Genomic DNA, 24940 nt, shown 5'->3' on the forward strand with positions numbered 1-24940 from the left:
CAACTGAACTTAAAGGTCCTGTAAGGGCTTTATAATTGACCTTGAAACCTTGTCGCTTTGCATCCTGCAGAAAGTTGTCTTGGACAAAGAAATGTCATGTTAGAAAGAAGATCAAATGCAAACAAATGCACACTTGGCAAGAGTTACATCCTTGTGAATATTGGTGGTGGTGCTCAAGGGACACAGAGTCTTTATCCTGGAAAAACACTACCAAATCCAGCCAAAGGTGTCACTGCCATCAATGCTAAACAGAGAAGCCTTACAGCACATTAAGGATAGAAAAATGACACTGACAGACTGAGTGGGCCCGCTTGCAAAATCAAATCAAAGTCCACTTATGGTCTGATTGTTTCTATAACAATATGATGATCACAATAGTTTAAGTCAAAAGAAATCATTGGGAACCACTCTCATTCTCTATTTTCTGTCTCTGTCTCACACACACACACACGCGCACAGAAACACCTCATCGGCTCCCTCTCTCTTACACACACACACTATCACCAGTAAAGCCGTAAAAAGTCAACTCAATTAAAGTGCCTCATTTCCTGGAAGCCAGCCTCAGACAGAACAGTAGGTATGCAGGGAATGGGAAATGTGTGTGTATGTGTGTGTGTGTGTGTGTGAGGAATATAGAAACTCACTGCCTGCATTAATTTTACCAACAGCATTCTACACACATACACACTCTGCATCAGCTGAAAACCACAGACCATCATAATTTTCCTGCGCGTGGACCCTTTCACCTATTTGACCTCACACACACACACACACACTCTCTCTCTCTCTCTCTCTCTCTCTCTCTCTCTAGAGGACACCATCCTCACTCAGCCCCTGAGGCAAGATGTATAAAACCCAGCTGCATTCCTTTCCAGTTAAGTCCAGCCCAAAGTGAGCTTTCTACACAGTAACTGCTGTGTCAGTGTGTGTGTGTGTGTGTGTGTGTGTGTAACTTCTGGGAATCCCTTTGTTACTGCGTGCTGTGTACATCTGTGAGGCACGTCTGAGAAAACTCTTACCCACACCCCTTTCCTATATGTTCTCTAGCAGCCTATGGAATTTACCCACAATGCTCTAGTAGGGAAAACAAGAAGTGATGATTGGCGTCATTTTAAACTCATGATGAACGTGTATTGTCTCTTAAAGCAGGCTGGGCCAGCTTTTTAAAAGGCTGCGCACTGAATAAACAGGGCTTTGTTTAACCAGGAAACTCTATTTGACAGTTAATAATCTGTTTGTAAAGCTGAGCATTGTTGGATTATAGACTCCCTTACAATAGATTATGTGAAAGTAAACCTCAGACTGGCTCAAGGAAGTGAAAGAGAGAATAACACACAGGACCAATGCTTGACTTTTGTAAAAATAGTGCTCTTTAATATAAATTATTGAAATATTTTAGAAATATAAATATGTGCAACGTTCCTTTTTCATTGATTTTTTTCTTTTGTAATGCTTTGTCATTTCAGATTACAGCTTGTATTCTGCCAGACTTGTGGCCAGCCTTTTTTTCCAGAGTCTTTATAAAAGACAAATGATTCACAAACACGTGTGGTCCACTGCTGCTACAACACATGTAAGAAGATGTTTTTGTGAGGAATTAAGACTGAGATTTGACCAAAATGAGTGTCTCACCAGTCGTGTTTCCATGAAAGTTTGGCATATTTTGAAACACTGTAAGAAAAGGCAGTATGGAGGAAAAAAAGTGGCAGTTAACTCAACTTTAGAGTGAATTTTTGGGGGGCGACTGATATCGTTTTGCTCAGGGCAAATACTGATACAATAGCTGATAGTTCATGTGACTGATAACTGAAACATTGAACCCAGATGTATTTACATAAGAAAAAGGAAAATTCGTTAGCTATTGCTAAAATCAACAGACACAGATAATCAGCCAAATCAACAATGCACTGATCCAAATTTTTAAGGCTCATTACCATTTCTGATATCTGGGCTTTGGTATCGGCAGTACCAATCCAGACCAATCTGATACCACTATCTTTAACATTCCCTACGAACATTTTTTTTGCAAACTTTAGCCCTTATTTTTACTTTGCTTTTATGGGACAAACATGCAAATAAGCGTTGAGTTAATCTCAGATACCAAAAGTAATTACAATTAAACTGTAAACCTGAGCAATAGATAAGTGAGGACTTAATTTTTTGGTGAAACAAACGTTAAACAGTTGAATGTCCTATGAATTGGCTCTTAGTCAATGATATCTGGTCTAATATTTAGCGTCAGTATCAGACCGATACCTGTTATAAGGATTGGATTGGTGCATCCCTCAGTCAACTGCCGAATACCTGCATTCGATAAATTGTTGACACCTACAGGAAACACTTAGTCACACAACAATCAGACATCAGCTGACTGATGCTGTGAGCAATCACAGTGATACAGACTCAATTATCAATCCCAAGCCAATACGTTATTCCCAAAGGAAACACATTTTTGAGGATGTTTTGGATCTTTTGGAGCAGGATAGGGCATGATGGCAAATGCATCCTTGATGTTTCCTAAGCCCCATTTCGAAGAGTTCCTTAAAGTTGCTAAACACTTACATGGAAACACGACTGTCAATCTATATTTCAGTGCTCCTGTCTCAAGTGGCCTCATGAGATCACAAAATATCCATGATGTGAAAAGGCTACCACTCCAATATGGATCACAGGTAAGTACGAGCACTGCTTCAACACAACTTTCATCAAATCCAAGTCTTTGCGTTACAAAAAAGGCTTTTTTAAGTTTTGAAAGAATCACCGTATGGAGGGTAGGAAGGAAATCTCCTGTTTCTTTGACATTCAGACAGACAGAATCAACTCTTGCTTGAGAGGTAATGATGGAGAGGAGGTGAGTGAAAAATCATTAAGACGTTACTGAGGTTAAAGTCTTGACTCTGAGCTGTCCTTTTTTTGTTCTTGGGTTTTCAAATCCGCCACAGAAGCATACCTGGTTTTCAGATCTTCCTTTTAGATCAGCCAACTCAGCACAGGGTTAGAAGTGAAGCTCCTAACCACTAATTGGCAAGAGGAAGTCACTCTGGCACTAACATTTTAACTGCAACTTTGCTTGCATAACTGGTGTTTTATGATGTCACTGACGTATTCTGACGAAAAGAAAACCACAAATCTTTTAAGCTAATCTGACACTGAGCAAAAAGCACAGTGTTGCCAAGAAGCAGGTATCATCTGCAGTGGAACACATCCTGTTAGAGGTGCTGGTAGCAGCTTTGAGTGAGTCAAATCAAGTAGAGATCGAAGACTGAGCTCTGTGGAAAAGAGGCAACAGAAAACCAGATGGGACACGTTTCAGATGATAATGTAAGAATAAATCATTAGAAAAGAAAATTAAGGCTCAATCAGAACTTCTTTTCATACTAAGCCTGGTTTTATATTTACAGGAGCTGTGTCCTGTTGAGCCCAATCATTTCCTCTAACTGTGAGACATCAATCACGTCAATGTTTTTGTTTAGCTGTATACCAGTATGTCTCCTCCCCCTTCTCCCCATCCCTAGCCCCCACCCCGGTTCTTTAGTTTCCTCTTAGCTAATCCCATTTCCCGCTCTTCTTCTTTCCCCTTCATTCAGCCCCTCTCCTCACCCTCTCATCACCATCATCACACCCGAAGGAGTTTTTACAGTGTCGCTGACATTTTTCCAGCCTCTCTGGATAAAAATAAGTTCTGCTGTTTTGTTTGGTCCTCAGCCAAGGCTTTTGTCTCAGTAACAAGCTTTTGTCTCGGCAACAGCAGCCTGTCTTTTGTCATTGTCAAAGCGAACATGCTACTCCAAAAAAAGAGGAGAAAAGAAAAGAGGAGGGAGGAAGCGGGTAATGGAGGAGAACCGAGAAACAAACAAAATAAGATGCTTTGTAATGCTTTTTCCGCACTGTTGTTCCCACGCTAACAAAACCTTCATGTGGGCCTGTACCTGTTTGTGTGTGTGTGTGTGTGTGTGTGTGTGTGTGCAGAGCTAGCGTGCATGACCACCCCGCTCCCCCTCTATGAGGCAACATTTGCGGGAAGCAGTGATGGAAATGTGTGCTCTACCACAACACACAAAGCACACACACGCACACACACAGACAAACAAATACTCCACGTTCTCCGCTCTTGGTCTCTCTTTCGGACTTTTCTCTCCTCTGTAAATCCTCCATCACTCACTTCCTCCCCTCATGTTTCTTTCTTTGCGGTTTTGCTCTCAGTCCAGTGATCCACAGTGTTGTTAATGTCAGACTGACCGAGGAGAAGTTTCTTCTGAAGCATGTTGGAGGAAACTCCTGCAGGGGTTTGATCACGAGGTTGGTGTTATTGTTAATATCTACCAATCAGGTTAATCTTCTACGAGGCTCTGCTCTGCGTCAGTCACAGGAAACAACGACCTTTGACCTCTCACTTTGTCTGCCACTCACTCTAGTGGTCAGTTTTAGGAGACAGGGCGGACGAGGTAATCCAACTCCAGACCCCTCATCAGAAGGGGACCCTAGGTAGCTGGTGTCCGTCAGTGGTAAACCAGATCTGGAACAGCTGGTCACACTAGAAACCTGACCTCACACAGACTGCACGCTAGGCTAACACTAGCGTTAGTCAGTATCTAATCAAGCACATTTTCATGTATGTGTTGAGAACTGGTCTGCGGCGTCCTTCAGGCACCTGGTTCATGAACCTCCGCAGTTCCCGTCAGTCATATCGGAGCATCATACTCCTCCAGGAAGTCTTTGAGCGTGTGTGGGATCTGCTCTGACTGCTCAGACCCTCCCAGGCCTTGGTTATTCAGAGTCCTCCTGCACATGTGCTGCAGGGATGAGAGAGATGTCGAAAGGGGCCGGCGCAATTCCAAGGGAATCCTCTCTCCACCAGTGTGGATCAGATACACACTGCGCCCCTTCATTTCTGTCTCTCCTGAGTGGCCCCCGCCACATGCCCCACCTCTGCCCCTTCCAGCATCAGGCCCTTTCCCCATGTAGTGCGCTATAAGCTTTAGCACACAGTCAAACTGTGGGAGCTCTTGTGTGTTTTGGGGATCTGGCTGTAAGAAGAAGCCGCCTCCCTCGCTGTGGATGCGCAGGTTCTTGGTACCTCGAGCCGTTTGCACAGAGAGTGTGAAGAAGTGGTGGTGATCTGAGGAGTCTCGGATCAGGAAGGTGCCCGGTGGTTCTGAGCGCAGCATGGAGCTAGCCTCTCTGCCCCCAACAGCCCCCCAGTAAAACCCACTCTCCTGGAGCTTATGCAATGCACGCATCACCTAAGAGAGATGTAAAAGAAAATTAGAACTTAGACTAAGACATCACACACAGCTTTACACCACAAACCCAGGTGACTCACCTGCTGATAGTGTGCATGTGAGCTAAAGGGCTTGAAGTGATGTGGGGTGAAGTTTGACCCCTGAACCCTGCCCTGCGGAGGGGTGACACTGCTCATGGCGAGGGGGTTTCGTCCGTTGGAGGCTACCATGGCGCCATGGCCCCCTGCCTCTGCCCGCTGGTCGCGAGGCAGGGGGCCGAGAAGAGGTGCGTCGAGGTGAAAAGGTGTAGGTGAGTTTGGGGTGGTTGGAGAGGGGAGAGAGGGGGACAGGGGTGAGGGCGGAGGGGTCACACACCGGGTCCAGGGCCCCGGGGGAGAGGAGTCCGATGCATCCAGAGAGGGGCTGGGAGAGGGAACCTAAACACAGCTGGAGAGAGAGAGGAGCACAGATTATAGACTGATGCACACATGCAAATGAAGCTGCACTGATACAACGCAGTCTCTCACTCCCCATTCATAAGCACAGACATAAATAAATGACCACTTTTCCACTCAGCAGCTCTCGGTTTACCCTCATAAAATGCAGTTACAGCAACTGTGACAAATGCATGAGACAAGACTCGGCAGAGCAGGTTATATTTAGTTTACATGAATCCTTGCGTGGTGAAGCTGCACTGTGCAGCCAGACAGCAACTGGATCCTGATTGCTTTCAATTGTCTTCGATCGGGCGTACCGCAACAAGGGACTTCAGAAACGGGGTCACAGTGAAAGAGTCCGGCACATTTTTTCTCTCCCCCTCTTTGGCAAAATAACTCCTTTCTCCAAGCTCGGTGCGACACAGAGGCCCCATTCTCCGGTTTCACAGGGACTATAAAGGTGTCCCGTCAGTTCTGGTTTTCACGGATCCTCTGTGGGCTCGCGGTGTTAAAGTAACCGTGCGGGACAGTGCGGGAAACTGGAGGCGCCATAACGGTTCAGTTGATGCTGAATTCGGTCCACCTTCATGAAATTGCGTAAAAATCACCTAAAATTACACTTCAGCAACAACCCAAGCTGCTGCACGCAATTGCTTGACCACTACCTGTTCTGTAGCCATGCCATTTTCTCCCATTTTGTCCACTCAGACCCCTTTTCACGTCTTTTTCCACAATCTTTTGAACTTACCTTGCGGATATGTTCAGCTCCGCACCGCAGCCGCTCGTCGCCAAAGCAAAAGCTATGCAAACTACCCGAGAGTAGTGCTGGATGAATTATTAACTCAGGCATTAAAATCCAAACACAAAAAGTATCCAGAAAGTGTGGGGGTCTCGTTCCTGAGCGGAGGAATGTCACGGCGTCGATATCTGCCGTGGAAATCCAGAGTGGATGAAGGTTACTGTGGGTTGTTTCCAATGACTAAAGCCGATATTCGGAAGGCTCCGCCCCCTCCGGTTAGAGGTTCTTCCTGGAAATAAACTCGCGATCGCGCGCTCTCTTGTTCACGCGCGCGCGGAGCAGACACGGGCGCGCGCTCTTGTGGCAGATTGCCAATAAATAATAAGCGTGACCTTTGCCGGGCTGTTTCCTGGCATTGGAGGATTTTTTTTCTTGACAAGGTGAAGAAGTTAAAAGTTCCACATATTAATTATTTTATACAACAAATGGTTGAATTATGTTCACTTCCATAAAAAGTGTTTGAGTTTTACAAAAATATAAGAGTCTGCAAAAAAAAACTTTTTGGCCTTTGATTGGCAATAAAACAAGCTTCTATTTATCTTGGTACAGCTCTCTTTTTCTGTATTTTGCAATGAATTATTATTTTACAAATTTCTAAGTACATTTATAGATTTTTTTTGCCTGCCTCACATCAGTAAACGTCCAGAGAAGGGACTTGAGATTCCACCTAAACAATAAAGTGGACTGGTCAGAACACTCAAAGCCTTCACAAAGAGGGGACAAAGCACACTCCTTCTGCTCAGGTTATTTGATGTGGAGGGGACTCTTCTGAAGTCCTCCTTTTTGCCGTCTTTTTTGGGATAGTTTGCTGGGGCAGTGGCTTCTCTGCTGCTGACAGGAAGAGACTTAACAGACTGAGGAAGAAGGCCAGCTCTGTCCTGGGCTGCCCTCTAGACCCTGCAGAAGTGGTGGCTGGCAGGAGAATAATGGCCAAGCTGTTGTCTCAGATGGACAACAGGGTCCACCCCTTGCAGGAGACTTCACTGTAACATCACTGTTAAACTTATTCACTTATATTTAAATCACAAAGCTATCTTTAAAATGTGATCATATTATGATATGTGCGCTTCCTTTGTTTTATAGCTTTTTAAATTTGTGTGTGTGTGTGTTTTTTTATCAGATTAAGTTAATTTTACACAAAAACTGTCTTAAAAGTTAAAGTTTAATTTTGCTTAAATTTTAACCTTTTTATAAAAATGCTACTGTCTGTTGAAATGAATGTAAGAATAGCCTCATTCTTCATTTTAGTAAATCATTTTCAAAACAAGAAAGAGGGAAAAAAAAATCAAAATTAAAGCCTTACCTTTGGATGTTCAACATTTCCATATTCAGGTCAGGCTTCAGAAGCGTGCATGACAGATGATTAACATTTTATACCAGGAGTCAGCTAATGTTTAAAGATAAAGTCCCTCAGGCCCTCATGTCGTGTCAGGAAGCTTCTGACTTACTGTAAGTGCTCTTGAGCAACTACCAGCAATGCTGCTCTTTGGCGGATCTTGACCTGAAAAACTCCATGGCAAGCAGAAGTCAAGCATATAAAAGAAGACAGCCTCTGGTAGTGTTAAACTATTATGCATTGCATTGTTTGGTAGATATAACTGCTACATCTATGCTCAAGTAGCAATGATTACTTTAAGATTGCTCATTGTGCTGTAAATACTACATCCCTAAAAAAAGTGGATTAAGAGAAGAACAAGAAAAGAAAATGGAAATGTTTAAGCAATTAAAAGTACTTTATAACCAAAAGCAGAAAAAATTACCATAATTATCTTAGATATTAAAGCTGTTATAAAACAATAACAACATACTTGCTGTTACTACTACTATGACTGGCCTCCCAACAGAGTTATTGTAGAATAATAATAAGCTCGAACTGGGTGGAGTAAGGCCTGGCAGTTCTTTTCCGATCAGAGGAACAACACAGAGCTTGAACTGTAGTAAATTATTACACCGCCTACATTCACCAGCCTAAACAAACACCTGCATGAACTCCACATGTCACATGGCTGACAACATGTGAATACAGATTTGACAGTACAAAGAGCAAATACGTCCTACTAACTTCATGCTCGTATCATTTTCTACCAGATACTGGTATGTATCCCTACTAGAGATGCAGGCTTTGGAACAATGATTATCCACAGATGTCAGCTCAGTGTTTCACTTTCAAATAATAGTCATATACATACTACTTCCCACATTTATTTTTTCACTTCAGCTGTATCATCTTATAGAGACAGAGATGCATTGAAGTGTGTGGATGCATGTTTGCAACTGGGCATCCATTTTTAGTAATGTACATTCCAAGTTTAAAGTTTACATCAGTTTGCAGGTAATCTATCAGAGGTCATTCTAGAGGCATTCCAACAACCCCCATTATCTGATACAAACAACCAGTAACATATTATTATGTTATTTATTTAAACATACATGGGGTCAATTTTCTAAAAAAAAGAAGTTTTACTTTCGTCCAGTACAGTGCGTTTCTACAAGTAGAATAAAGACATGGGCCTACCTTTTTTTTTAATCTTGCTTTTAGTTTGGAATGATCTTTTAGCACTAGACTGCATTATTATATCAAGTACTTTGGTCACGACTTTTTAACATCTTTTCATTTCAAATCATTTAATTTTGATTTATTTTAATTATATTCATGGTGTTTTATTGTTTTTCTTTTATTTCAATTATTTTTATTCAATTATATTATTATGCAAAATATATTATTTTGTTATTAATTATATTATGCAATTATTTTGTACTTTTGAGTATTTAATTGGACTCTTCTCACAGTCTATTTTCTTTAATAAAGCTCTGGGCTACGTGTTTTCGTGTATGTAAGGTGGGATATAAATAAAAATGAGTTTGTGTTTGTTAACTTTAGGATGTGTCAATAAAGTTCCTTCAAAGTCTCTCAGCAGCAGCAATGGCGGCTCCCATGTCCTGGAGGAGGCTGGTGCACTCCGTGTACACACCTGCCATCGCCGGGGTTTTTACCCGGATATCTGACCGACTCTTCCGTGCACGGGACAGGGGAGGAGGGTAAGACACTCGCTTCATCCTAGATGATGGTAAAATAAACGTTTCGGCTGTTTATCGGCTTAGTTAAAGGTTGCTTGCTAATGTTGTGACTGCTAACGCGCACGACATCGGACGTTACGTCATTTGATGGTCTTATTTTGAAATAAAGCCAACATGTCACATGCTTTTCTGTTGATATAATAAGACTGGAGTAGTTTTATGCATAGTTATGTCCTCGAGCTTTTAGCACACAGGAGCTAGCCCTCAGATGGAGTGGAGGTTATAACCTAAGTTCTGAACATGATGTCCTTTTGACGTTTATGTAACGCGGACTGTCTGACACCCTCTGCTGCTGCTGTCCCATTATGTCAGCTTTCCTATCAGTTATGGTAACTTAGATGTGACCACTGACAAGCAAACATGGGTCCAAACTGGCGTGTCTGACCACTCACTGTACCACAACTTTGACCACTGTTGAACAGGACAGGAAGATGCACTGTTTCAACAGCAATACACCCTTATTTTTAAGTTTCAAATGTAAAGATGGGGTCTGTCCTGAATAAATTTGCCTTTTTTTGTCACTGTCAGAGTTTTTCATGAAAAGTGTGACACACTTTGTGGACTCAAATGACCCTCCAATGCACCATGGGGAGTCCAGAATTAACCCATGGACTGTATAAAATATGGACATCTTCCATCTTTCTTATATGGAGATTTGAAGCCTACTGTCATGTTGGAAGCACTGCCTTAAGAAGCAGGCTTTGAGGTTCCTCACTAACAGTTATAAGGTTCCAAACCTGTCAGTCAGGTGAGCTGTGCTTCTGATTGAACAGACTCAGGATCTTAATATATATGTATATACTTATAAACTGCAGAGTTATATAAAAAATAATCCCTTTACAGTGTGTGTTGAGCTAAAGCATTTTTTGAACCGGGCTGTAAATATGTTTTTAATGCAGTAAAAGTAGCTGTTATAATTTTAATGATACAAGAAGAAAAAAAAGGTTTACCTGCAGTAACATCTTTTCATTTTTCATGTCAGATGAACTGCAGTTCCTCGAAGGGGACTCCCTTTATGAGAAGGAAACATATTTTTAGCATGATGGAGCCTGCAAACATTATCTGTCATCAGTGTATCACTGTCGTCTTTTCACTCTCACACTGTAATCGTCTTGCATGATCTCTTACAGAGTAGAACTGGTTTAAGAAACCTGGAACGAGGCAAAGCATCAGAATGTGTAATCACATCTGAATGTTATGTACTTTAGGCCATATAGATATGTTTTTCTTTAACTTTTGAGACTATTCATTTGAATTATTAAAGTGTTGTTATCAAGCTTTTGCTGTCTCTTACAAGCTGAAATTGCAGTCTTGTCCAAAACTATGCAAAACTCCACCATTTCTGCCTCCCTGCCTCTCAGCACCTCAATCGTGGCACCAAAGAATGATCCAGGGTCTTTCCGCACATATGTTAACAAATTGGGATCATTTGAGTTCACAGTCAGGGGAATTTTTTAATGGTGGAGAAAGATGAGAAGCAAAATTGAAAGATTTTTTCCATCACATGCTTCATATGAAGAGGAATGTGGTGCAGTCACGTATCAAAACAGCTCCTTGATTCATGGAATGACTAGTGAGTGCTCCACTTCGGTAAAACAGCTTCAGACCTGAAACATTAGTAATCAGGTCACTATTGCTACACCATTACTACTAACCCAATAAAAATCCCTAAAAGGCATCTTTAAAGAGCACACAACCATATTTTGAAGTTGGAGATTGATAACTACTCTGTTTTATTGAGGCTGTATTCTCTTTGAGGTCAAAGCTGTAAAATATTTCCCATTTTAGAAACGACTGATGGGAAGCTGAGTCCTTTATCTCACCTCACACTCTCTTTATCTTTTATAGCTTACAGAAAATTGTTAAGACTCAATTCAGCTGTGAACCCTTTCTTGTTACATAATCCTAAAGCAAGCCAAGATGTCCTTGTTTTTAGATACAGCTCTGCTGTAAACAGCCGCACATGAGAATGCTATTTTTGAGTGTGTGTTTATGACAGGAATCGAATCCCAAACAAATGGGGTAAATCTTCTTCCTGTGTTTGCTGCAGAACTTCAAGCTCAGCTCATCAACTTTGGAGAGGCGCCCTGAGCTGTGTTTCCTGTTTTAATGTGACTTTTGTTTCCCTCCTGACTTCTTCGTGTAGACAGTTCCAGTGGGTCAAATCCAAACCAAAACTTAAACCATATGAATGAGTCTCTGTTTTGTTTAGGATATAAAGGAATTTAGTAGAATAACTCCTGACAGTCAGCCTCTGAGGTTTTTTAAGTGTTGACACTCCACCCTGTTTTTATCTAATGTGGTTGCATTGTCAGACAGACTAGTGAGATTATACAACAGAGAAAAACGGGGCTGGGGTGAATTTAAGGACATTAAAGAAGAAGAACAGACGTATTGATTTGTGTCCTTAAAGACTACATGCTGTAGTCTGTCATTACATCAAGCATAATATGTGTCAGCCTTGGTTTAGCAGGTTAGAGCTGTTAGAATAATTGAAACTTGTCTTACTACCTTTAACCGTGAAGTAGTAATTTGTGGCCACACAGCTACTTTTATTTTTCCAGTGTGTTGGTTTGTCCTGAGCATGCTTTATGCTTCTTTTTTTTTATCAGAGTAAGTTTATTTTGGAGCCCCTCATTAACACCTCCATGTTTCCTGCAGCTCCTCAGTGCTGCTCCTGGCTCCCCTCCTGGCCGAAGCGGACCCAGCCCCTCGCCGTGTCTCTAAACCCACTGGGTCGGCCGGAGCTCAGGGCACCGACAGCCTCTGCACCCACTTCAGATGGATGGCAGAACACGTACCCGCCTTCAGGGTGCCAGGCGCCCACATCCACATCCTCAGCTCACCTGACCAGTTCTACCAGACCATGAAGGTCGGTGTCACCATGAAAAAGCACTTTTTATTCTGACAATGAAAGAATGATTGACGCGAGGAACAAAAGCAAAACCCAATTAAACGGGTCTGACCTTTGTTGTGAAGGATGGATGATCAATGAGGCAGAGAAAGTATTTGAGGAAGTTTCTCATTTTCCCAGAAGAGTCTGTTTGATTTCTAGAGCACCTGATTTGGCAAAAGAGCAAAAGATGAGTGGCAGGTGTTGATTGTGTAACTCTCAAGTGTTAGCTACTATTTATCTCTTCATAACAATTAACACTAGCCAACTATGCACTCTAACGCTTCTTTATAGAGTACATCAATCTTCCTGAAGCGGTCTAACGTGCCAAAAATAATCAAAACATGAGGGCATTTACAGTTTGAATCTAACCTCTGTTTGTGTTTTAAAGCAGATTTGTGTTTAGTTTTTTTGTTAGTTTTTTCGACCCACACCTGCTGTGTGTCACCACATTGGAATCCTTTAATGTCTCCTCTCACATGAGCCTACTCAGCAGCTCCAGAAACAAAGAAACAGGAATGATTTGGATCATTGTTATGAAAGAGTTTGTATAATAGACTGTAATTTGAAGATAGGAAACTTCCTACAGAAAAGTTTCTTTGCTAAATATTGAACTCTGATGTAGTTCCATCTCCGTTTTAAATAACACACATCCCAACGTAAACCCCCATGTGAGTCATGGTAGGATTATATAAAAGGTCATTTTATTGTGTTGTGTGTTAAAAAGAGTAAAAAGGGCATGGGAGTGGGCGTGATTCACAATAACATATAATCAGTTTTCTTCTCTTACCAACTTCCTCTGAATTCCCTTCAACATCTGAAACTTCGAGAGCTTGATCTGCGTGCCATTTTAGGGAGTGATTTATAGATGACTTTCTCTACGCACACAAAACCACAAACTGTAGTTTTTCCATCAGGCTGTTTGTGTCATGATGGTATGTGTGTGTGTGTGGAGAGCCAGCCAAAATATTTGGAGCATCACATGCAAAAATAAAAGAGTTTATATTCCACCTCATGACTGCTATGAAGTCTTAAAAAAACAAACAGGGTGGCACCTTTGTGACAAAGACAAATAAAAAACATGATTAAAATACAGAATGAATCTAAAATCTTGATGTCAAAGTTAAATTTTGTCTGTTTATGCTTTTACCTGTTGCTGCCAAAAGAATCAGGTTGTTTCATTTTGTTACACTCAGAGCAGTTAACAGACGTTAAGGTGAATTAAACTAGAAATTTAACTATTCTGGAAAGCTGGATCTGCATTCTTTTTATCATAATCCTGATAACATCCGACTTTCCCAGCAACTTGAGTAAAGGGATTCGAGTTTACCGGCATTATTTGTAAAATAAATCCTTGTTAATGCAGCTCATACTTGACAGGAAGGTGTGTGTGCCCGTAAGCAAACTCTGACCCATGGGTATGCACAGGTGGAGGAAGAGAAAGTTGGCAACGCAGCTGGTGTGAGGGTGAGGTTGGATTGTAATTTGATACCTTTGACACCTTAAACTACCTGAAATATTGGTTTATTAATAGAACCACGCCACAAAGACAATCCTAATCACACTAATCCCAGTTTACTTAATTTGCAGATGAGACTCTTTTTAGGTTTTTTTTTGACCATACATCATGAAAATAGGAGAAAACTGGGTCTTATTGCTTCAGCCAATCAGAGTCAAATATTTACTAAAGCCAGGTTGAAGCTGGGCTAAAATTACAATCTGTTTTTTATGCCTTCTTCTGCTCTTTGTCTTTAAACTGCAGGCCCGCATCAAGACCGCAAAAAGACGAGTAGTGATGGCCTCCCTGTATCTGGGAACAGGCCAGCTGGAGCAGGAACTGGTGAGAAAAGTCATTTCTGTATGTGTGAGAAGCAAAAGTTTTAAGAGTCTTAACATCTTCAGTTTGGAGCAGGTGAGAACAAAAGCACCCAAAAGCAGAACGCGTGCCAAACAACTGGTCAGAGATGCCAGAAAATGTGAGTCAGAGTCTTCGTCGGGAGGACCGCAGTGTGGTTTATTCAGAATGAAAACGTACTCCAGGCCAGCTACAAGGAATGACCTGAAAGTGCAAGGCTTTATGGGAAGAGGGAGACCACTGCTGGCATGCGATAGCCTGCTGTTCTTCATGCTTGGAGAGCCTAGCATAACAACATCAACCCGAAGCAAACCACAGTCTGGACTCAGGCTCATGTTCAGCTGTTTTTCATGTTTTTTTTCCTGACAGAGAGTGATTTACAGAAAAAGGCACTGACAAGTCAAACATGTTTAATTACAGCTACAAGCATCTGAATCAGCTGTGATGGTCGCCAAACTCTGTAACCTCACAGGATGATGGATTGGTAGAAACATGGTCGTTCTTGTAATTCAACACAGTGACCTGAACTCTCAGGCAGAAAAATGAGTTTGTGGTTTAGACTAAAGAATGCAGAGTGCAGGTGAGATTTCACCCTAAAGCCTGGATCTAGTAACTCAGACCTGTGTTAAATCTGTTACTGATACTGACGCTCACACCTGAGGAGAGTATTTACCTTGGTGCAGGTTCAGATAATGAAAAGGATCTGGAATTATGAGGTAAAGCACAGCAAGCGTTTTACAAGTGTTTCATAAAAGTCTGTCGAGGCAAGAACATCATAGGTGGAAGAACTTGTTTCAACATTTTGTGGCTCCAGAGGATGAGTTCAGTTATGTGGTGTCGGATGAGTCAGTCTGGATTAAAGACCACGTCAGAAAGAAGTGACTAACTTTGACTAAAGTGGGTCGAGAAGTAAAGAGTTTGAGTTGAGACAAGCTTTAACTCTCAGTCTGTGTCATCCTTCTTGTTGTTTTGAAGGTGGACTGTATGGAGGAAGCTCTTCAGCGCTCACAGGACAACACTCACACTCCTGACCTGAAAGTCTCCGTTCTCCTGGACTACACACGTGGCTCTAGAGGTTGTTCACATTTACCATCAGACCTCTTTGTTTCAGAGCATCACGCTCCTCTTCCTGACTGTTTTTCTGTTTCTCTAAACGTGCAGGTCAGATTAACTCAAGGACAATGCTGCTGCCGCTACTGCAGCGCTTCACCTCCCAGATGCGAGTGTCTCTGTATCACACTCCTGACCTCAGAGGGCTGCTACGGCTCCTCGTCCCTCAGCGTTTCAACGAGACCATAGGGGTCCAGCACATCAAAGTCTACCTGTTCGACGACAGTATCATCATCAGCGGGTTGGCTTCCCTTCTGTGTCAACATTTTCCCAATCACTTTGTTTGAGTTCGACGTCCAAATGTGTGACCTGATTTCACCTGTGATTCCAGTCACTTCATGTTTGCACGACTCTTTCCTGATCAGAGCGCAGGTGTTTTTACTACTATTTCTAGGAAACGTCCTCAGAGTTGACCGCTGGCTGGGCACCGTGCCGGAGTGTGTGGTTTCCACTCAGTTTCAGTTCAGCAAACACACAATGAGTCGTGCTGCTTCAGTGGCCTGAAGCGACGACTTGTGGGAAGGGACACAAAATAGCACATAAACAAAACAAAAGAGTGAACACAACTACTGCGCTGACCCTAATTAGAAACAAAAAGCAGTGTGTGTTAACTGTTTCAGAGGTCAGAAGTTGTGCCGTTATTTCCCCTCTCTGTGAAGAAATGTGTCCCATAAGAATGAAAGTTGTGACATTTCAAAAGAACCAGGATGTCCAAACACAAAGATCTAAGATTTTTAAAGCAATGTGAGGACTTCTTTTGAGCCCTAAAAATGCTTTTTTTCTCAGTATCCATGGTGAACATGAATCTGTTTACAGCACAAAGACCCAAAGCCCCATTGATGACACTATGCTGGCTGGGAAAGTCAAACAGTGAGAAACAAGATCTGAAGAATATGATTCATTTGGATTGATTTTGTTGTAACGTCAGGAACTGGAGCTGAACTAACAGAAAGAAAAAGGACAGAAGAGCTGAAGAAAGCTCTCCAAAACAAATGCATACTTTGGCATGAGTGGCTCTTTCTTAATGTGGGTGATAATGCTCATGGGAAATGGAGTCTTGATCCTGGAAAAATGCTATCCATTCCAGATATTCCTCTCCACAGTGCCTTTAAGATGAATTTACTTAAAGCAAATGGCGGCTGCTGGTCAGTCAAGAAGGGGAAGCTCATTTTTTTCCAGCCTACATCATAAATTTGTTTATTTTTTTAAACGTAAATTCAACCCTCCATGTCAGCTTGTTAGCAGCTGGAGCTGCTACATGAGCCTACGACAGGCTGTAAGTGTGAGTGACAGGGGGAGAAGCTCCACAGCTGAAGCTGTAGCTGCTTATTGGTGAAAAGAGAGGGAATCTAAAACACAACGCTCGTTGTTTTTAAGAAAAGTAAACTCGCTAGAGATCGATAAAGCCTCCGGATCAGTCCAGAAGAAGTAAATGTAGAACTCAGAAGATGCTCCGGTGGAGGGTTATACTTCAAGATCGCTGACTGGCTCATTTCACTGTCAATCAAAAAGGGATTCAGCCTCAGACAGATCATCCAATCATAATGCAGAAGCCCAGCGTCCAGGCCAGAACACTGCCTCATAGACCCCCAGAGACGCTCAGCATCCGATGGGCGGGACAAAGTCCAGTGTTTATCCAATGACTGTCCACTTTCCACAGTGGAACAACCCACTCTAGGCTTCCCTGCTGAAGTCAGAAGACGCTCAGCGTCCGACTGTGTTAAAGCGCTGAGACGCTGTGGGGATGAATGAGAAGGAGGTGGAGCCAGTGACCTGTGATAGGTAGCTGATTCTGAACAAAAGATGAAGGAATTCTAGCACATACTTAGTCAATGAAATGTACACATAGCAGAACATATCACCACTTTTTTGGGGGAACATTTAGGGGGAAGCTGAGCTTCCCTTGCAGTCTTAGAGCAATCGCCACTGGTTCAAGCATATACAGAAACAAAAAGAAAAATTGAGCAAAGTCAAAAAAGAAACATAAGAAAGAAGTCTTTGTACCTGCAGAATTTTCCTCCCTCCTTTTTGTTTCTTTTTTTGTAATAAAGTGACTTCAAGTCGACCACTAATTTAATTCCTGTTGTGTTCCTAGTGAAAAGTTTTGCAAATCAAGCTCTTTGTCTTCTTTCTGACTGTAACAGTTTTTCAAAATCTGCCCTGCATCTCCTTTCAGGGCCAATCTGAGCGACTCCTACTTCACCAACAGACAGGACCGCTACGTGCTCCTGGAGAACTGCAGAGAGGTCGCTGACTTCTTCTCCGACCTGGTGGAGGCCGTCGGCGACGTTTCCTTACAGCTCCAGCCCAACGACTCTGTCACCATGCTGGAGGGGATGGTGCACCCATACAAAGGTGGAAATCAAACCCCAGAGTGTGTGTGTGTGCATGTGTGTGTTTACTCCCCATGTTTTGACATAGTTTGACGCTTTGTGCTCAGGTTTTTCTGCAAGAGGAGCCGATGGGTTTCGCTAATGGAGCTTGAAAGCTTAGAAAGGGCCAAGAGATGATGGTCAGTGTGTGAGGAAGAGAGCTCTTGTGGTTGGCTGGCCATGCAGCCGGATGTGAAATTGTCAGGATTTGCTCTCTACACATACACACGCACGCTCACACACACTCACACACTGGTACTGTGTGTCCGTAACTGGAGCGGCGCAGACTGCCAGGATGTTAGTTTGAGGAGTGAATGACATCATGTCTACAGGATTGGAGCGCTGTGGTAAATGAACACCAGGAATAGAGTTGTGATGTCAGAGTGTTGCTGGAAGATAATATTGACTAACACACACACACACACACACACACACACACACACACACACACACACACACACACACACACACACACACACACAGTGAAGTGGTTCTGATTAAACACATTAGTAGGAGCTGTGCTTTCTCTTTGATGTGTTCCTGAAGCTTGAGCTCAGACCTGTTGCAGCAGGTGTCAGATACCTGATCAATCAATGTAGAGACATTTCTGCGCACGACAGAACGGTGACATGAAGGCTTTGATTTGCATACAAAGGATACTTTGTTTATTTATTTGCCAATCAGGAAGTTGTTTGGATGGGAAATATGCACCAGTATGCCAAATAAATGTCAAAAAGGTGAGAAGGTAATGAGGTTTGTAGCTCCTGTGAGGGCGTACGACTGTCTCTTCAAAAACATTCTTAACACACCTCATGGTCCGTAGAAAGGTGGCATTCCTGAAATGTTTTTTTTAAGGATGTTTTAATCATTAAATTAAATGTTTAAATCAGAAACAATGTTTTAAAAAACATCTGTGTGTATCCCCACACTGTGTGTCCCCCTGCTAACCAGGTAACAGGCAGGACTTCTCCACAGCAGCAAGGAATCGCATCATGGAGGTGATGAACACAGCCCACATACGACAGACCCTCCTGAACGGCTCAGAGGAGTCTGAGGATGAAGGGGAGGAGGATACCTGGGTGTTCCCCCTGGTGCAAATGAAACCTCTGGGTATTCAGGTGGACGAGCAGGTTACACAGGTGCGAGTCCAAACTAACTAACTGAAGTTTTTCCAATTTTTTTTTATTTTAAATTTTTTTTTGATGTAAAGTTCAACTTTTTTATTGAAATTTTGATTCAATATTCCACTCCTAGAGTGCACCACAATAAAGAGACTGTATTTATAATCCTGTATCTGAAAAAGAGATATTCAAATACAATGCTAAAGGCTAACACATGGGCTAAAGGCTAAAACAGGGGTCGAATACTAAAACACGGGCTAAAGGCTGAAAATCGGGTTAATGCTGAAACAAGGGCTAAAGGCTACAACACAGGCAAAAGACAAACACATGGGCTAATGGCTAAAACATGGGCCAAAGGCTAACACATTGGCAAAAGGCTAAAACACAGGCTAGAACACAGGCTAGAGACTACAACACAGGCTAAAGGCTAGTACATGGGCTAAAGGCTTAAACACAGGCTAAAACACAGGCCAAAGACTACAACACGGGCTACAAGCTAAAACATGGGCTTGAGGCTAATACACAGACTAAAGACTACAACACTGGCTAAAGGCTAGTACACAGGCTAAAGGCTAAAACACAGGCTAGAGACTACAACACAGGCTAAAGGCTAAAACACAGGCTAGAGACTACAACACAGGCTAAAGGCTAAAACAGGCTAGAGACTACAACACGGGCTAAAGGCTAAAACAGGCTAAAGGGTAATACATTGGCTAAAGGCTAAAGCACAGGCTATAACACAGGCTAAAGACTACAACACGAGCCAAAGGCTAAAACATGGGTTAAGCTGTATGTGATTATGCTCATTTTAACCCAATTGCAGCAGATATTTTGCAGTGGTCTGTTCAGAGTCAGGTTACTTTAGCTCTGCTTGGTAGATGACTGGCAGGACATAGCTAACCAGGGTTCACTAATGTTACACATTAGGGACATGTCTCAGAGCCCTGGGCTGTGAGTAGCACTATATATAGCTGGTTAAACTACGGTACAAACTGACAAAGTTTGCTTGTTGTCACATTTTAAACCATAGAGCTACATTAGTGTTGATATATATAAGTTACACACGCCTTGTTAAGAGTCATGTCATCATCACAGTGTGTGCAAGTGCCTATGGGAAGCTGACTTTGTTACCTTTTTTTAAAACAGTGCTTCATAACAAAAAGTTTATAATTACCATAACTGATCACATATGGCGGCCGTCCTCTCAGCAGCTGTGTCAACATGTCAGAAATCTGCAATTGATTAATCAGTCCAATCTGAGTCTTAATCCCTCCCATGACTTACCACACAGGGCCAAGAAACACAAGCCCAAACATGCAGAGGCGTGCTTGTGTATGTCCGGATTTTGTGGTGAGATCTTCCGTGATGTACGTTTTTTTAAAGCGGCTGTGAGGAGTTTCAAAGTGATCTTGAAAAAGTCTCTGTTCTAGATATATGCCTGAAGGTAATCTTCACTTTAAAGTGAGATTATCAGCACCAATATAGGTTATTTTGAAATGCGACTTCTTGAATTCCTGATTGGGTCAAGCGGGACCAGATTGATTTACCGCACGTCTAGATCTCTATGACGACACCACGCCAACTGACAAAGTTTAGTAGTGAGAAAAAAGAAGTGCTAAACTACAGTACGAACTGACAGTTTGCTTGTTGCCTACAGAAATGTAGTAGCGCTACTTGTAGCTGATGTACGGTACAAACTTACAACGTTTGCTTGTCACTTTTCAAACAACAGCTCTACATTAATGTACTGATAAATACCTTACCACGTCGTGTTGTATGTGGTAAAAAATTTTCTTGATCAAAGAACATTTCTTTCCTAAACGAACGTTTGCCTGGCTAAAAGTCACGTCTTTATGACAGTGTATGTGAGACTCCAGGCCAGAAGGTGGCGAGGTTTCCCAATTTTGTCAGCTCCTCCTCATAGCATCTTGAAAGGCTTGTAAAAAAAAGGACTGATGGCAGTCAAATGTTGACGTTCTTGATGCAGACACACTAGGCCACAGTATCAAGAAATATAAAGAGAAAGGCAGTCAACACTTGAGATACTTAAACAGGGTTAGAGTAAGGTGCATAAATGTGTGTGGCCCTGATGGATTTCAGCTTTACACTGAAAAATAAAATGTAACCAGCTCTGTTTTTATCTCAGTAATCACAGATGTATTTCACATTTTCTCAGCTGTTACTCATTTCTCTTCACCCTCCTCTCAACCCTTCAGCGCCTGCTGACAGACGCGGGGCCGGACTCCACTGTGTTCCTAACATCAGGTTACTTTAACCTGACCCGGGCGTACATGCGGCTGGTTCTCGGGGCCGGAGCCAGTTACCGCATCCTCACAGCTTCCCCCGAGGTCAACGGCTTCTTTGGTGCCAAAGGCGTTGCTGGAGCAATCCCAGCGGCTTACATTCACATCGCAAGACAGTTTTACAACCAGGTGTCCCGGCTGGGCCAGCAGGAGAGGATACACCTGCACGAGTACCACAGGTCACAGTGGACTTTTCACGCAAAAGGTGAACACTTTCTGTGACTTTTGCCATGACTTTTAGAATACAAACATCGTGAATCTGTGTGATCAATTATTACTTAATGATAGTTATTGATAAAAACTGAATCTAATACCTTTAATGAATTGAAATTTTGGGAGTCAGATGGTGACATTTGTCAGATTTCAGTGGGTGAGCTGACGTGACAGTCCGGAGCTCACTGTCCAGACTGGTTTGTTTCTGCTCTCTGAAAATGTTCAAACACATCACTCTGGCTGCTCTTGTTGTGGTCTCTGAGGAATTCAGCGTGAGAGACGAGAGCCTGTACACTCATCGTGTCCTCGCCTCAGGACGAGGATGTACACTCACTCTCTCTCAGACTCTGGGCTTTTGGATCCAGGCGGGGGATTTCTGCATGTGCTTCCTCTTAGTTGTGGTCTGAGCCGACAGATTTCCCTGCTGGAACCGTTACCTCCTCACCGGCTCACTCCGGTTTTTCCTCTCCTGCAGGTCTGTGGTATTACCTCCAGGGACAGGACCGGCCGTGCCTCACTCTAATTGGCTCTCCTAACTTTGGCTATCGCTCGGTTCACCGTGACCTGGAGGCCCAGATTGCCATAGTAACAGACAATGAGGAGCTGCAGAATCAGCTGCAGGAGGTCGGTGGTGTGTTTTATTTTCCTTTTCCACAAATGATGATGAATGAGTGCCGAGCTCACACCTGTGTGTTAAACTCTCAGGAGCAGGAGATGCTGTACCGACGCTCCACGGAGGTGTCTGACGCCACGTTTGAGCGGCCAGACCGCCACGTCAAGCTGTGGGTGAAGCTGGTGACTCCCCTCATTAAGAACTTCTTCTGAGACACCACCAGGTGGATACACACACAAACGCTGTAGCTTTCCTAAACCAACAGTTACCAGCTGAATAAAAGTGTAGCGGAATGATCCTTTAATGTGGAGAAAGCATTAAGTAATCCATAGTAATAATTCAGGTTTTATCAGATACAGATGTTACCTGTCACAGCTCATCAGAGTCAGCATTCAGACTTTTGTCTCCCCAAGATTTATGCTGAGTAGACAAGTCCTGCCCTGTATACAGTGTACAAACACACACACACACACACACACACGTAGTAAAGCAGGCTGTGGTTTCTTAGAAATGCCTGCAGTCATTGCGGTGGGTCCTAAAATCACGGGTCCCGTCCTCGCCTTCCCAGCATCAGAATCAGCAGAGAGCGAGCGGGGACAGAAAGTCGGCTGATTCACTCCAGTCCTGCAGTGAGTCAGCGCGCTGCTGTGGTGATGATTTGACTCTGTGGTCTCTGCGTGTTGACATGAGACCTGTTTGAACCTGAAGAAGTGAAGATTTCAGGTTCAGTTTGAGGAGAAGTTTCAGTGTTTGGACAGATCAGGGCAGAAAACACACTCAGAAGTTAAATCTCTGGTGTTCTTCTGAACAGGAAGTGTGACAGGCGAGGTGATGATGGTAAATGGGTGGCGTCTTATCGCTACCTGCTCTGAGTCATGGAAGAAATAAGACCGTGTGATCATCTGCCAAGAGGAAACGGATCCGCTTTTGGCACTCTATTATTATTACCCTGAAATATGTGTGAGAAGATGTAAAAATACACCTGAGACGGAGACATGAATCTTAGACGTTCAGGGCTTTTGTTGGGTAAAGTTTAAAGAGGGTCATGTTACCGGCAGGATTAAACAACAACAAAGCAAGGACGAGCTGCCAGAAATCAGGGTGGGGGTTTAATATTCATCCGAAAGAAGAAAAAACTTTCACAGTGTCAACAAAGTGTTTACAAAAAACTTATTTTTATTAGAGGTGTAATAATAATAATACTGAGATTGGATGTAGAATTTAAAGTGGGGTTTATTTATCCTTTTTTGGTGAATTAAAGAACAAAATGGTGCAAAAATGTGCTTTTCTTCCACAGGTAATCTGTATAAAATAATCATAAATGTAATTAATGCGCAAGGTTAAGACAACAAACAAAGGACTCATAAAACAAGAAGTTGAGGAAACAATTGAGTGTGTTTAGAACAAGGAAGAATAACGGGGAAGATTAAAATATTAATACAGATTGTAAAATGAGATTAAGAGTAGAATGAAAGATTTTAAATAAGATAAAGCAAGAAATAAACAGGAATAAGATCATGAAGTGGTAAACGATGCCTGATCATTACATTACATCTGTTTTAATGAAAGTTTGGTCTCTTAAAAACATTTTTTATGTCCTGTCTTTAAGAGCTGAAAACAAACAATACAGTTTTTATTGTCTGAGCAGTAACCGTAAAAACAAACCTGAGTTCCCTCTTTGTCTGTTTGTTTGTTTATTTAACCCATAAAACAAAGATAAACATCAGTTTATGACATGAAGACAAGATAACATCTACATTTAGATCAAAACAATAAAAACAAACCAAACTTAAGGCAATCAAAGATGAAAACTCATGTCTTAAACTCAAGTTTTGGATCATATTCTCTTTGAACGCATCACGTTCAGGAAAAAAAACTTTGTAAGAACGAGCATGAAACGCTCTGTTCACACGTGTTTCAAGCCCATCTGTTTTTGTTATCTGTGGCCTTTATCACTCATCTCTTTGTTTTCTTTCCACCAACAGAGGAAAAAACAAACACCACACCAACAATAGCTCTGCCGGGTAAAAGGTTTTTTTTAAAAACACATCCCTATTGGCAGAAAGAGGCTCTATTGTTAGAAACTGTTGACAAACTGCTTCATCGATGTGTTGAATGCGCTCATTTGAGGGTCAGGGAGGATAAAACATCGTCACTTGTTTGGTTTAGGCTGTTTGGTGGTGATTGAGCAGGATGCCCTCTAGTGGTGATACCTGTTGGTTTACATGTTAGTGATCTGTGACACTGCTGTGATTTTAAGAAAGCACTGATTTTCTTTTTTTCTCTGTGTGTTTGTGCTTCGATCAGGAGTCGTGTGGATTCAGCTTCTTCATCCTAAGGTGTGAGGCTCTTGAAGAGGTCGCTCCGCTCCTGAAGATGGGACAGTGTGACACAGTGGCATGCTGGGAGTCTTCAGTGGTGACTCTCACACAGACAGGAGCAGGTTGTGGTGTGTTCAGATGGTGAACCCTTTTTTTTTCAATGTGAACTCCAGATCTTTTACTGCACATCTGTTATCCTGTTTGATTATTTCCAGTAGACTCTGGTTTTTAAAGTGTTACTAACAAAAGAATCCAAGTCTACGACACATCCACATCCTGACTACATGTTGCATGTTTCAGAAAAGAAACTTTAGTGAATGTCCCTGAAGTACTCAGAGAGCCATGAGGACAGACTGGAGGAGCCTTAACGACAGTTTAAGAGCTCTGAGTTTACAGCAGAAATCAAAGCTAACTGTACAGCGTTTGTGTTATTAACTTTGTAAATTAAAGGACTATGAAGTGAGTTTTTAAAGATACATTTGGATGTCTTCCTTTTTGTTTTTTAATTAAAAAAACCTTCATCATGAAAAAATACAGCCCTACTTTCAAATTCAATCAAAATGTTTAGAGCAATTCTTAACCATGACCACTTAAACAGGCATT

At 42.3% G+C, this 24940-nt stretch overlaps 2 protein-coding genes across 2 annotated transcripts; one reads left to right on the forward strand and one right to left on the reverse strand.

Annotated features, from left to right (window-relative positions):
• Nucleotides 1-1352: 1352 nt before the first annotated feature.
• On the reverse strand, nucleotides 1353-6660 carry socs3b (suppressor of cytokine signaling 3b). The gene is made up of 3 exons (XM_074664121.1): nucleotides 6408-6660; nucleotides 5324-5669; nucleotides 1353-5243 (listed from the first exon to the last, which is right to left on the reverse strand). The coding sequence occupies exons 2-3, from the start codon at nucleotides 5450-5452 to the stop codon at nucleotides 4683-4685; spliced, it is 690 nt and encodes a 229-aa protein (XP_074520222.1). The 5' UTR covers nucleotides 5453-5669; nucleotides 6408-6660; the 3' UTR covers nucleotides 1353-4682.
• Nucleotides 6661-9335: 2675 nt separating this feature from the next.
• Nucleotides 9336-24930, forward strand: pgs1 (phosphatidylglycerophosphate synthase 1). The gene is made up of 11 exons (XM_074664117.1): nucleotides 9336-9497; nucleotides 12198-12408; nucleotides 14192-14269; nucleotides 15260-15359; nucleotides 15446-15635; nucleotides 17571-17749; nucleotides 18718-18905; nucleotides 21104-21395; nucleotides 21879-22027; nucleotides 22109-22239; nucleotides 24324-24930. The coding sequence occupies exons 1-10, from the start codon at nucleotides 9382-9384 to the stop codon at nucleotides 22226-22228; spliced, it is 1623 nt and encodes a 540-aa protein (XP_074520218.1). The 5' UTR covers nucleotides 9336-9381; the 3' UTR covers nucleotides 22229-22239; nucleotides 24324-24930.
• Nucleotides 24931-24940: the final 10 nt, after the last annotated feature.

Source organism: Halichoeres trimaculatus, unplaced genomic scaffold (genome assembly GCF_033239565.1).
Source record: "Halichoeres trimaculatus isolate MK-OKI-2021-1 unplaced genomic scaffold, fHalTri1.1 fHalTri1_scaffold_23, whole genome shotgun sequence".
NCBI classification, from domain to species: Eukaryota; Metazoa; Chordata; class Actinopteri; order Labriformes; family Labridae; genus Halichoeres; species Halichoeres trimaculatus.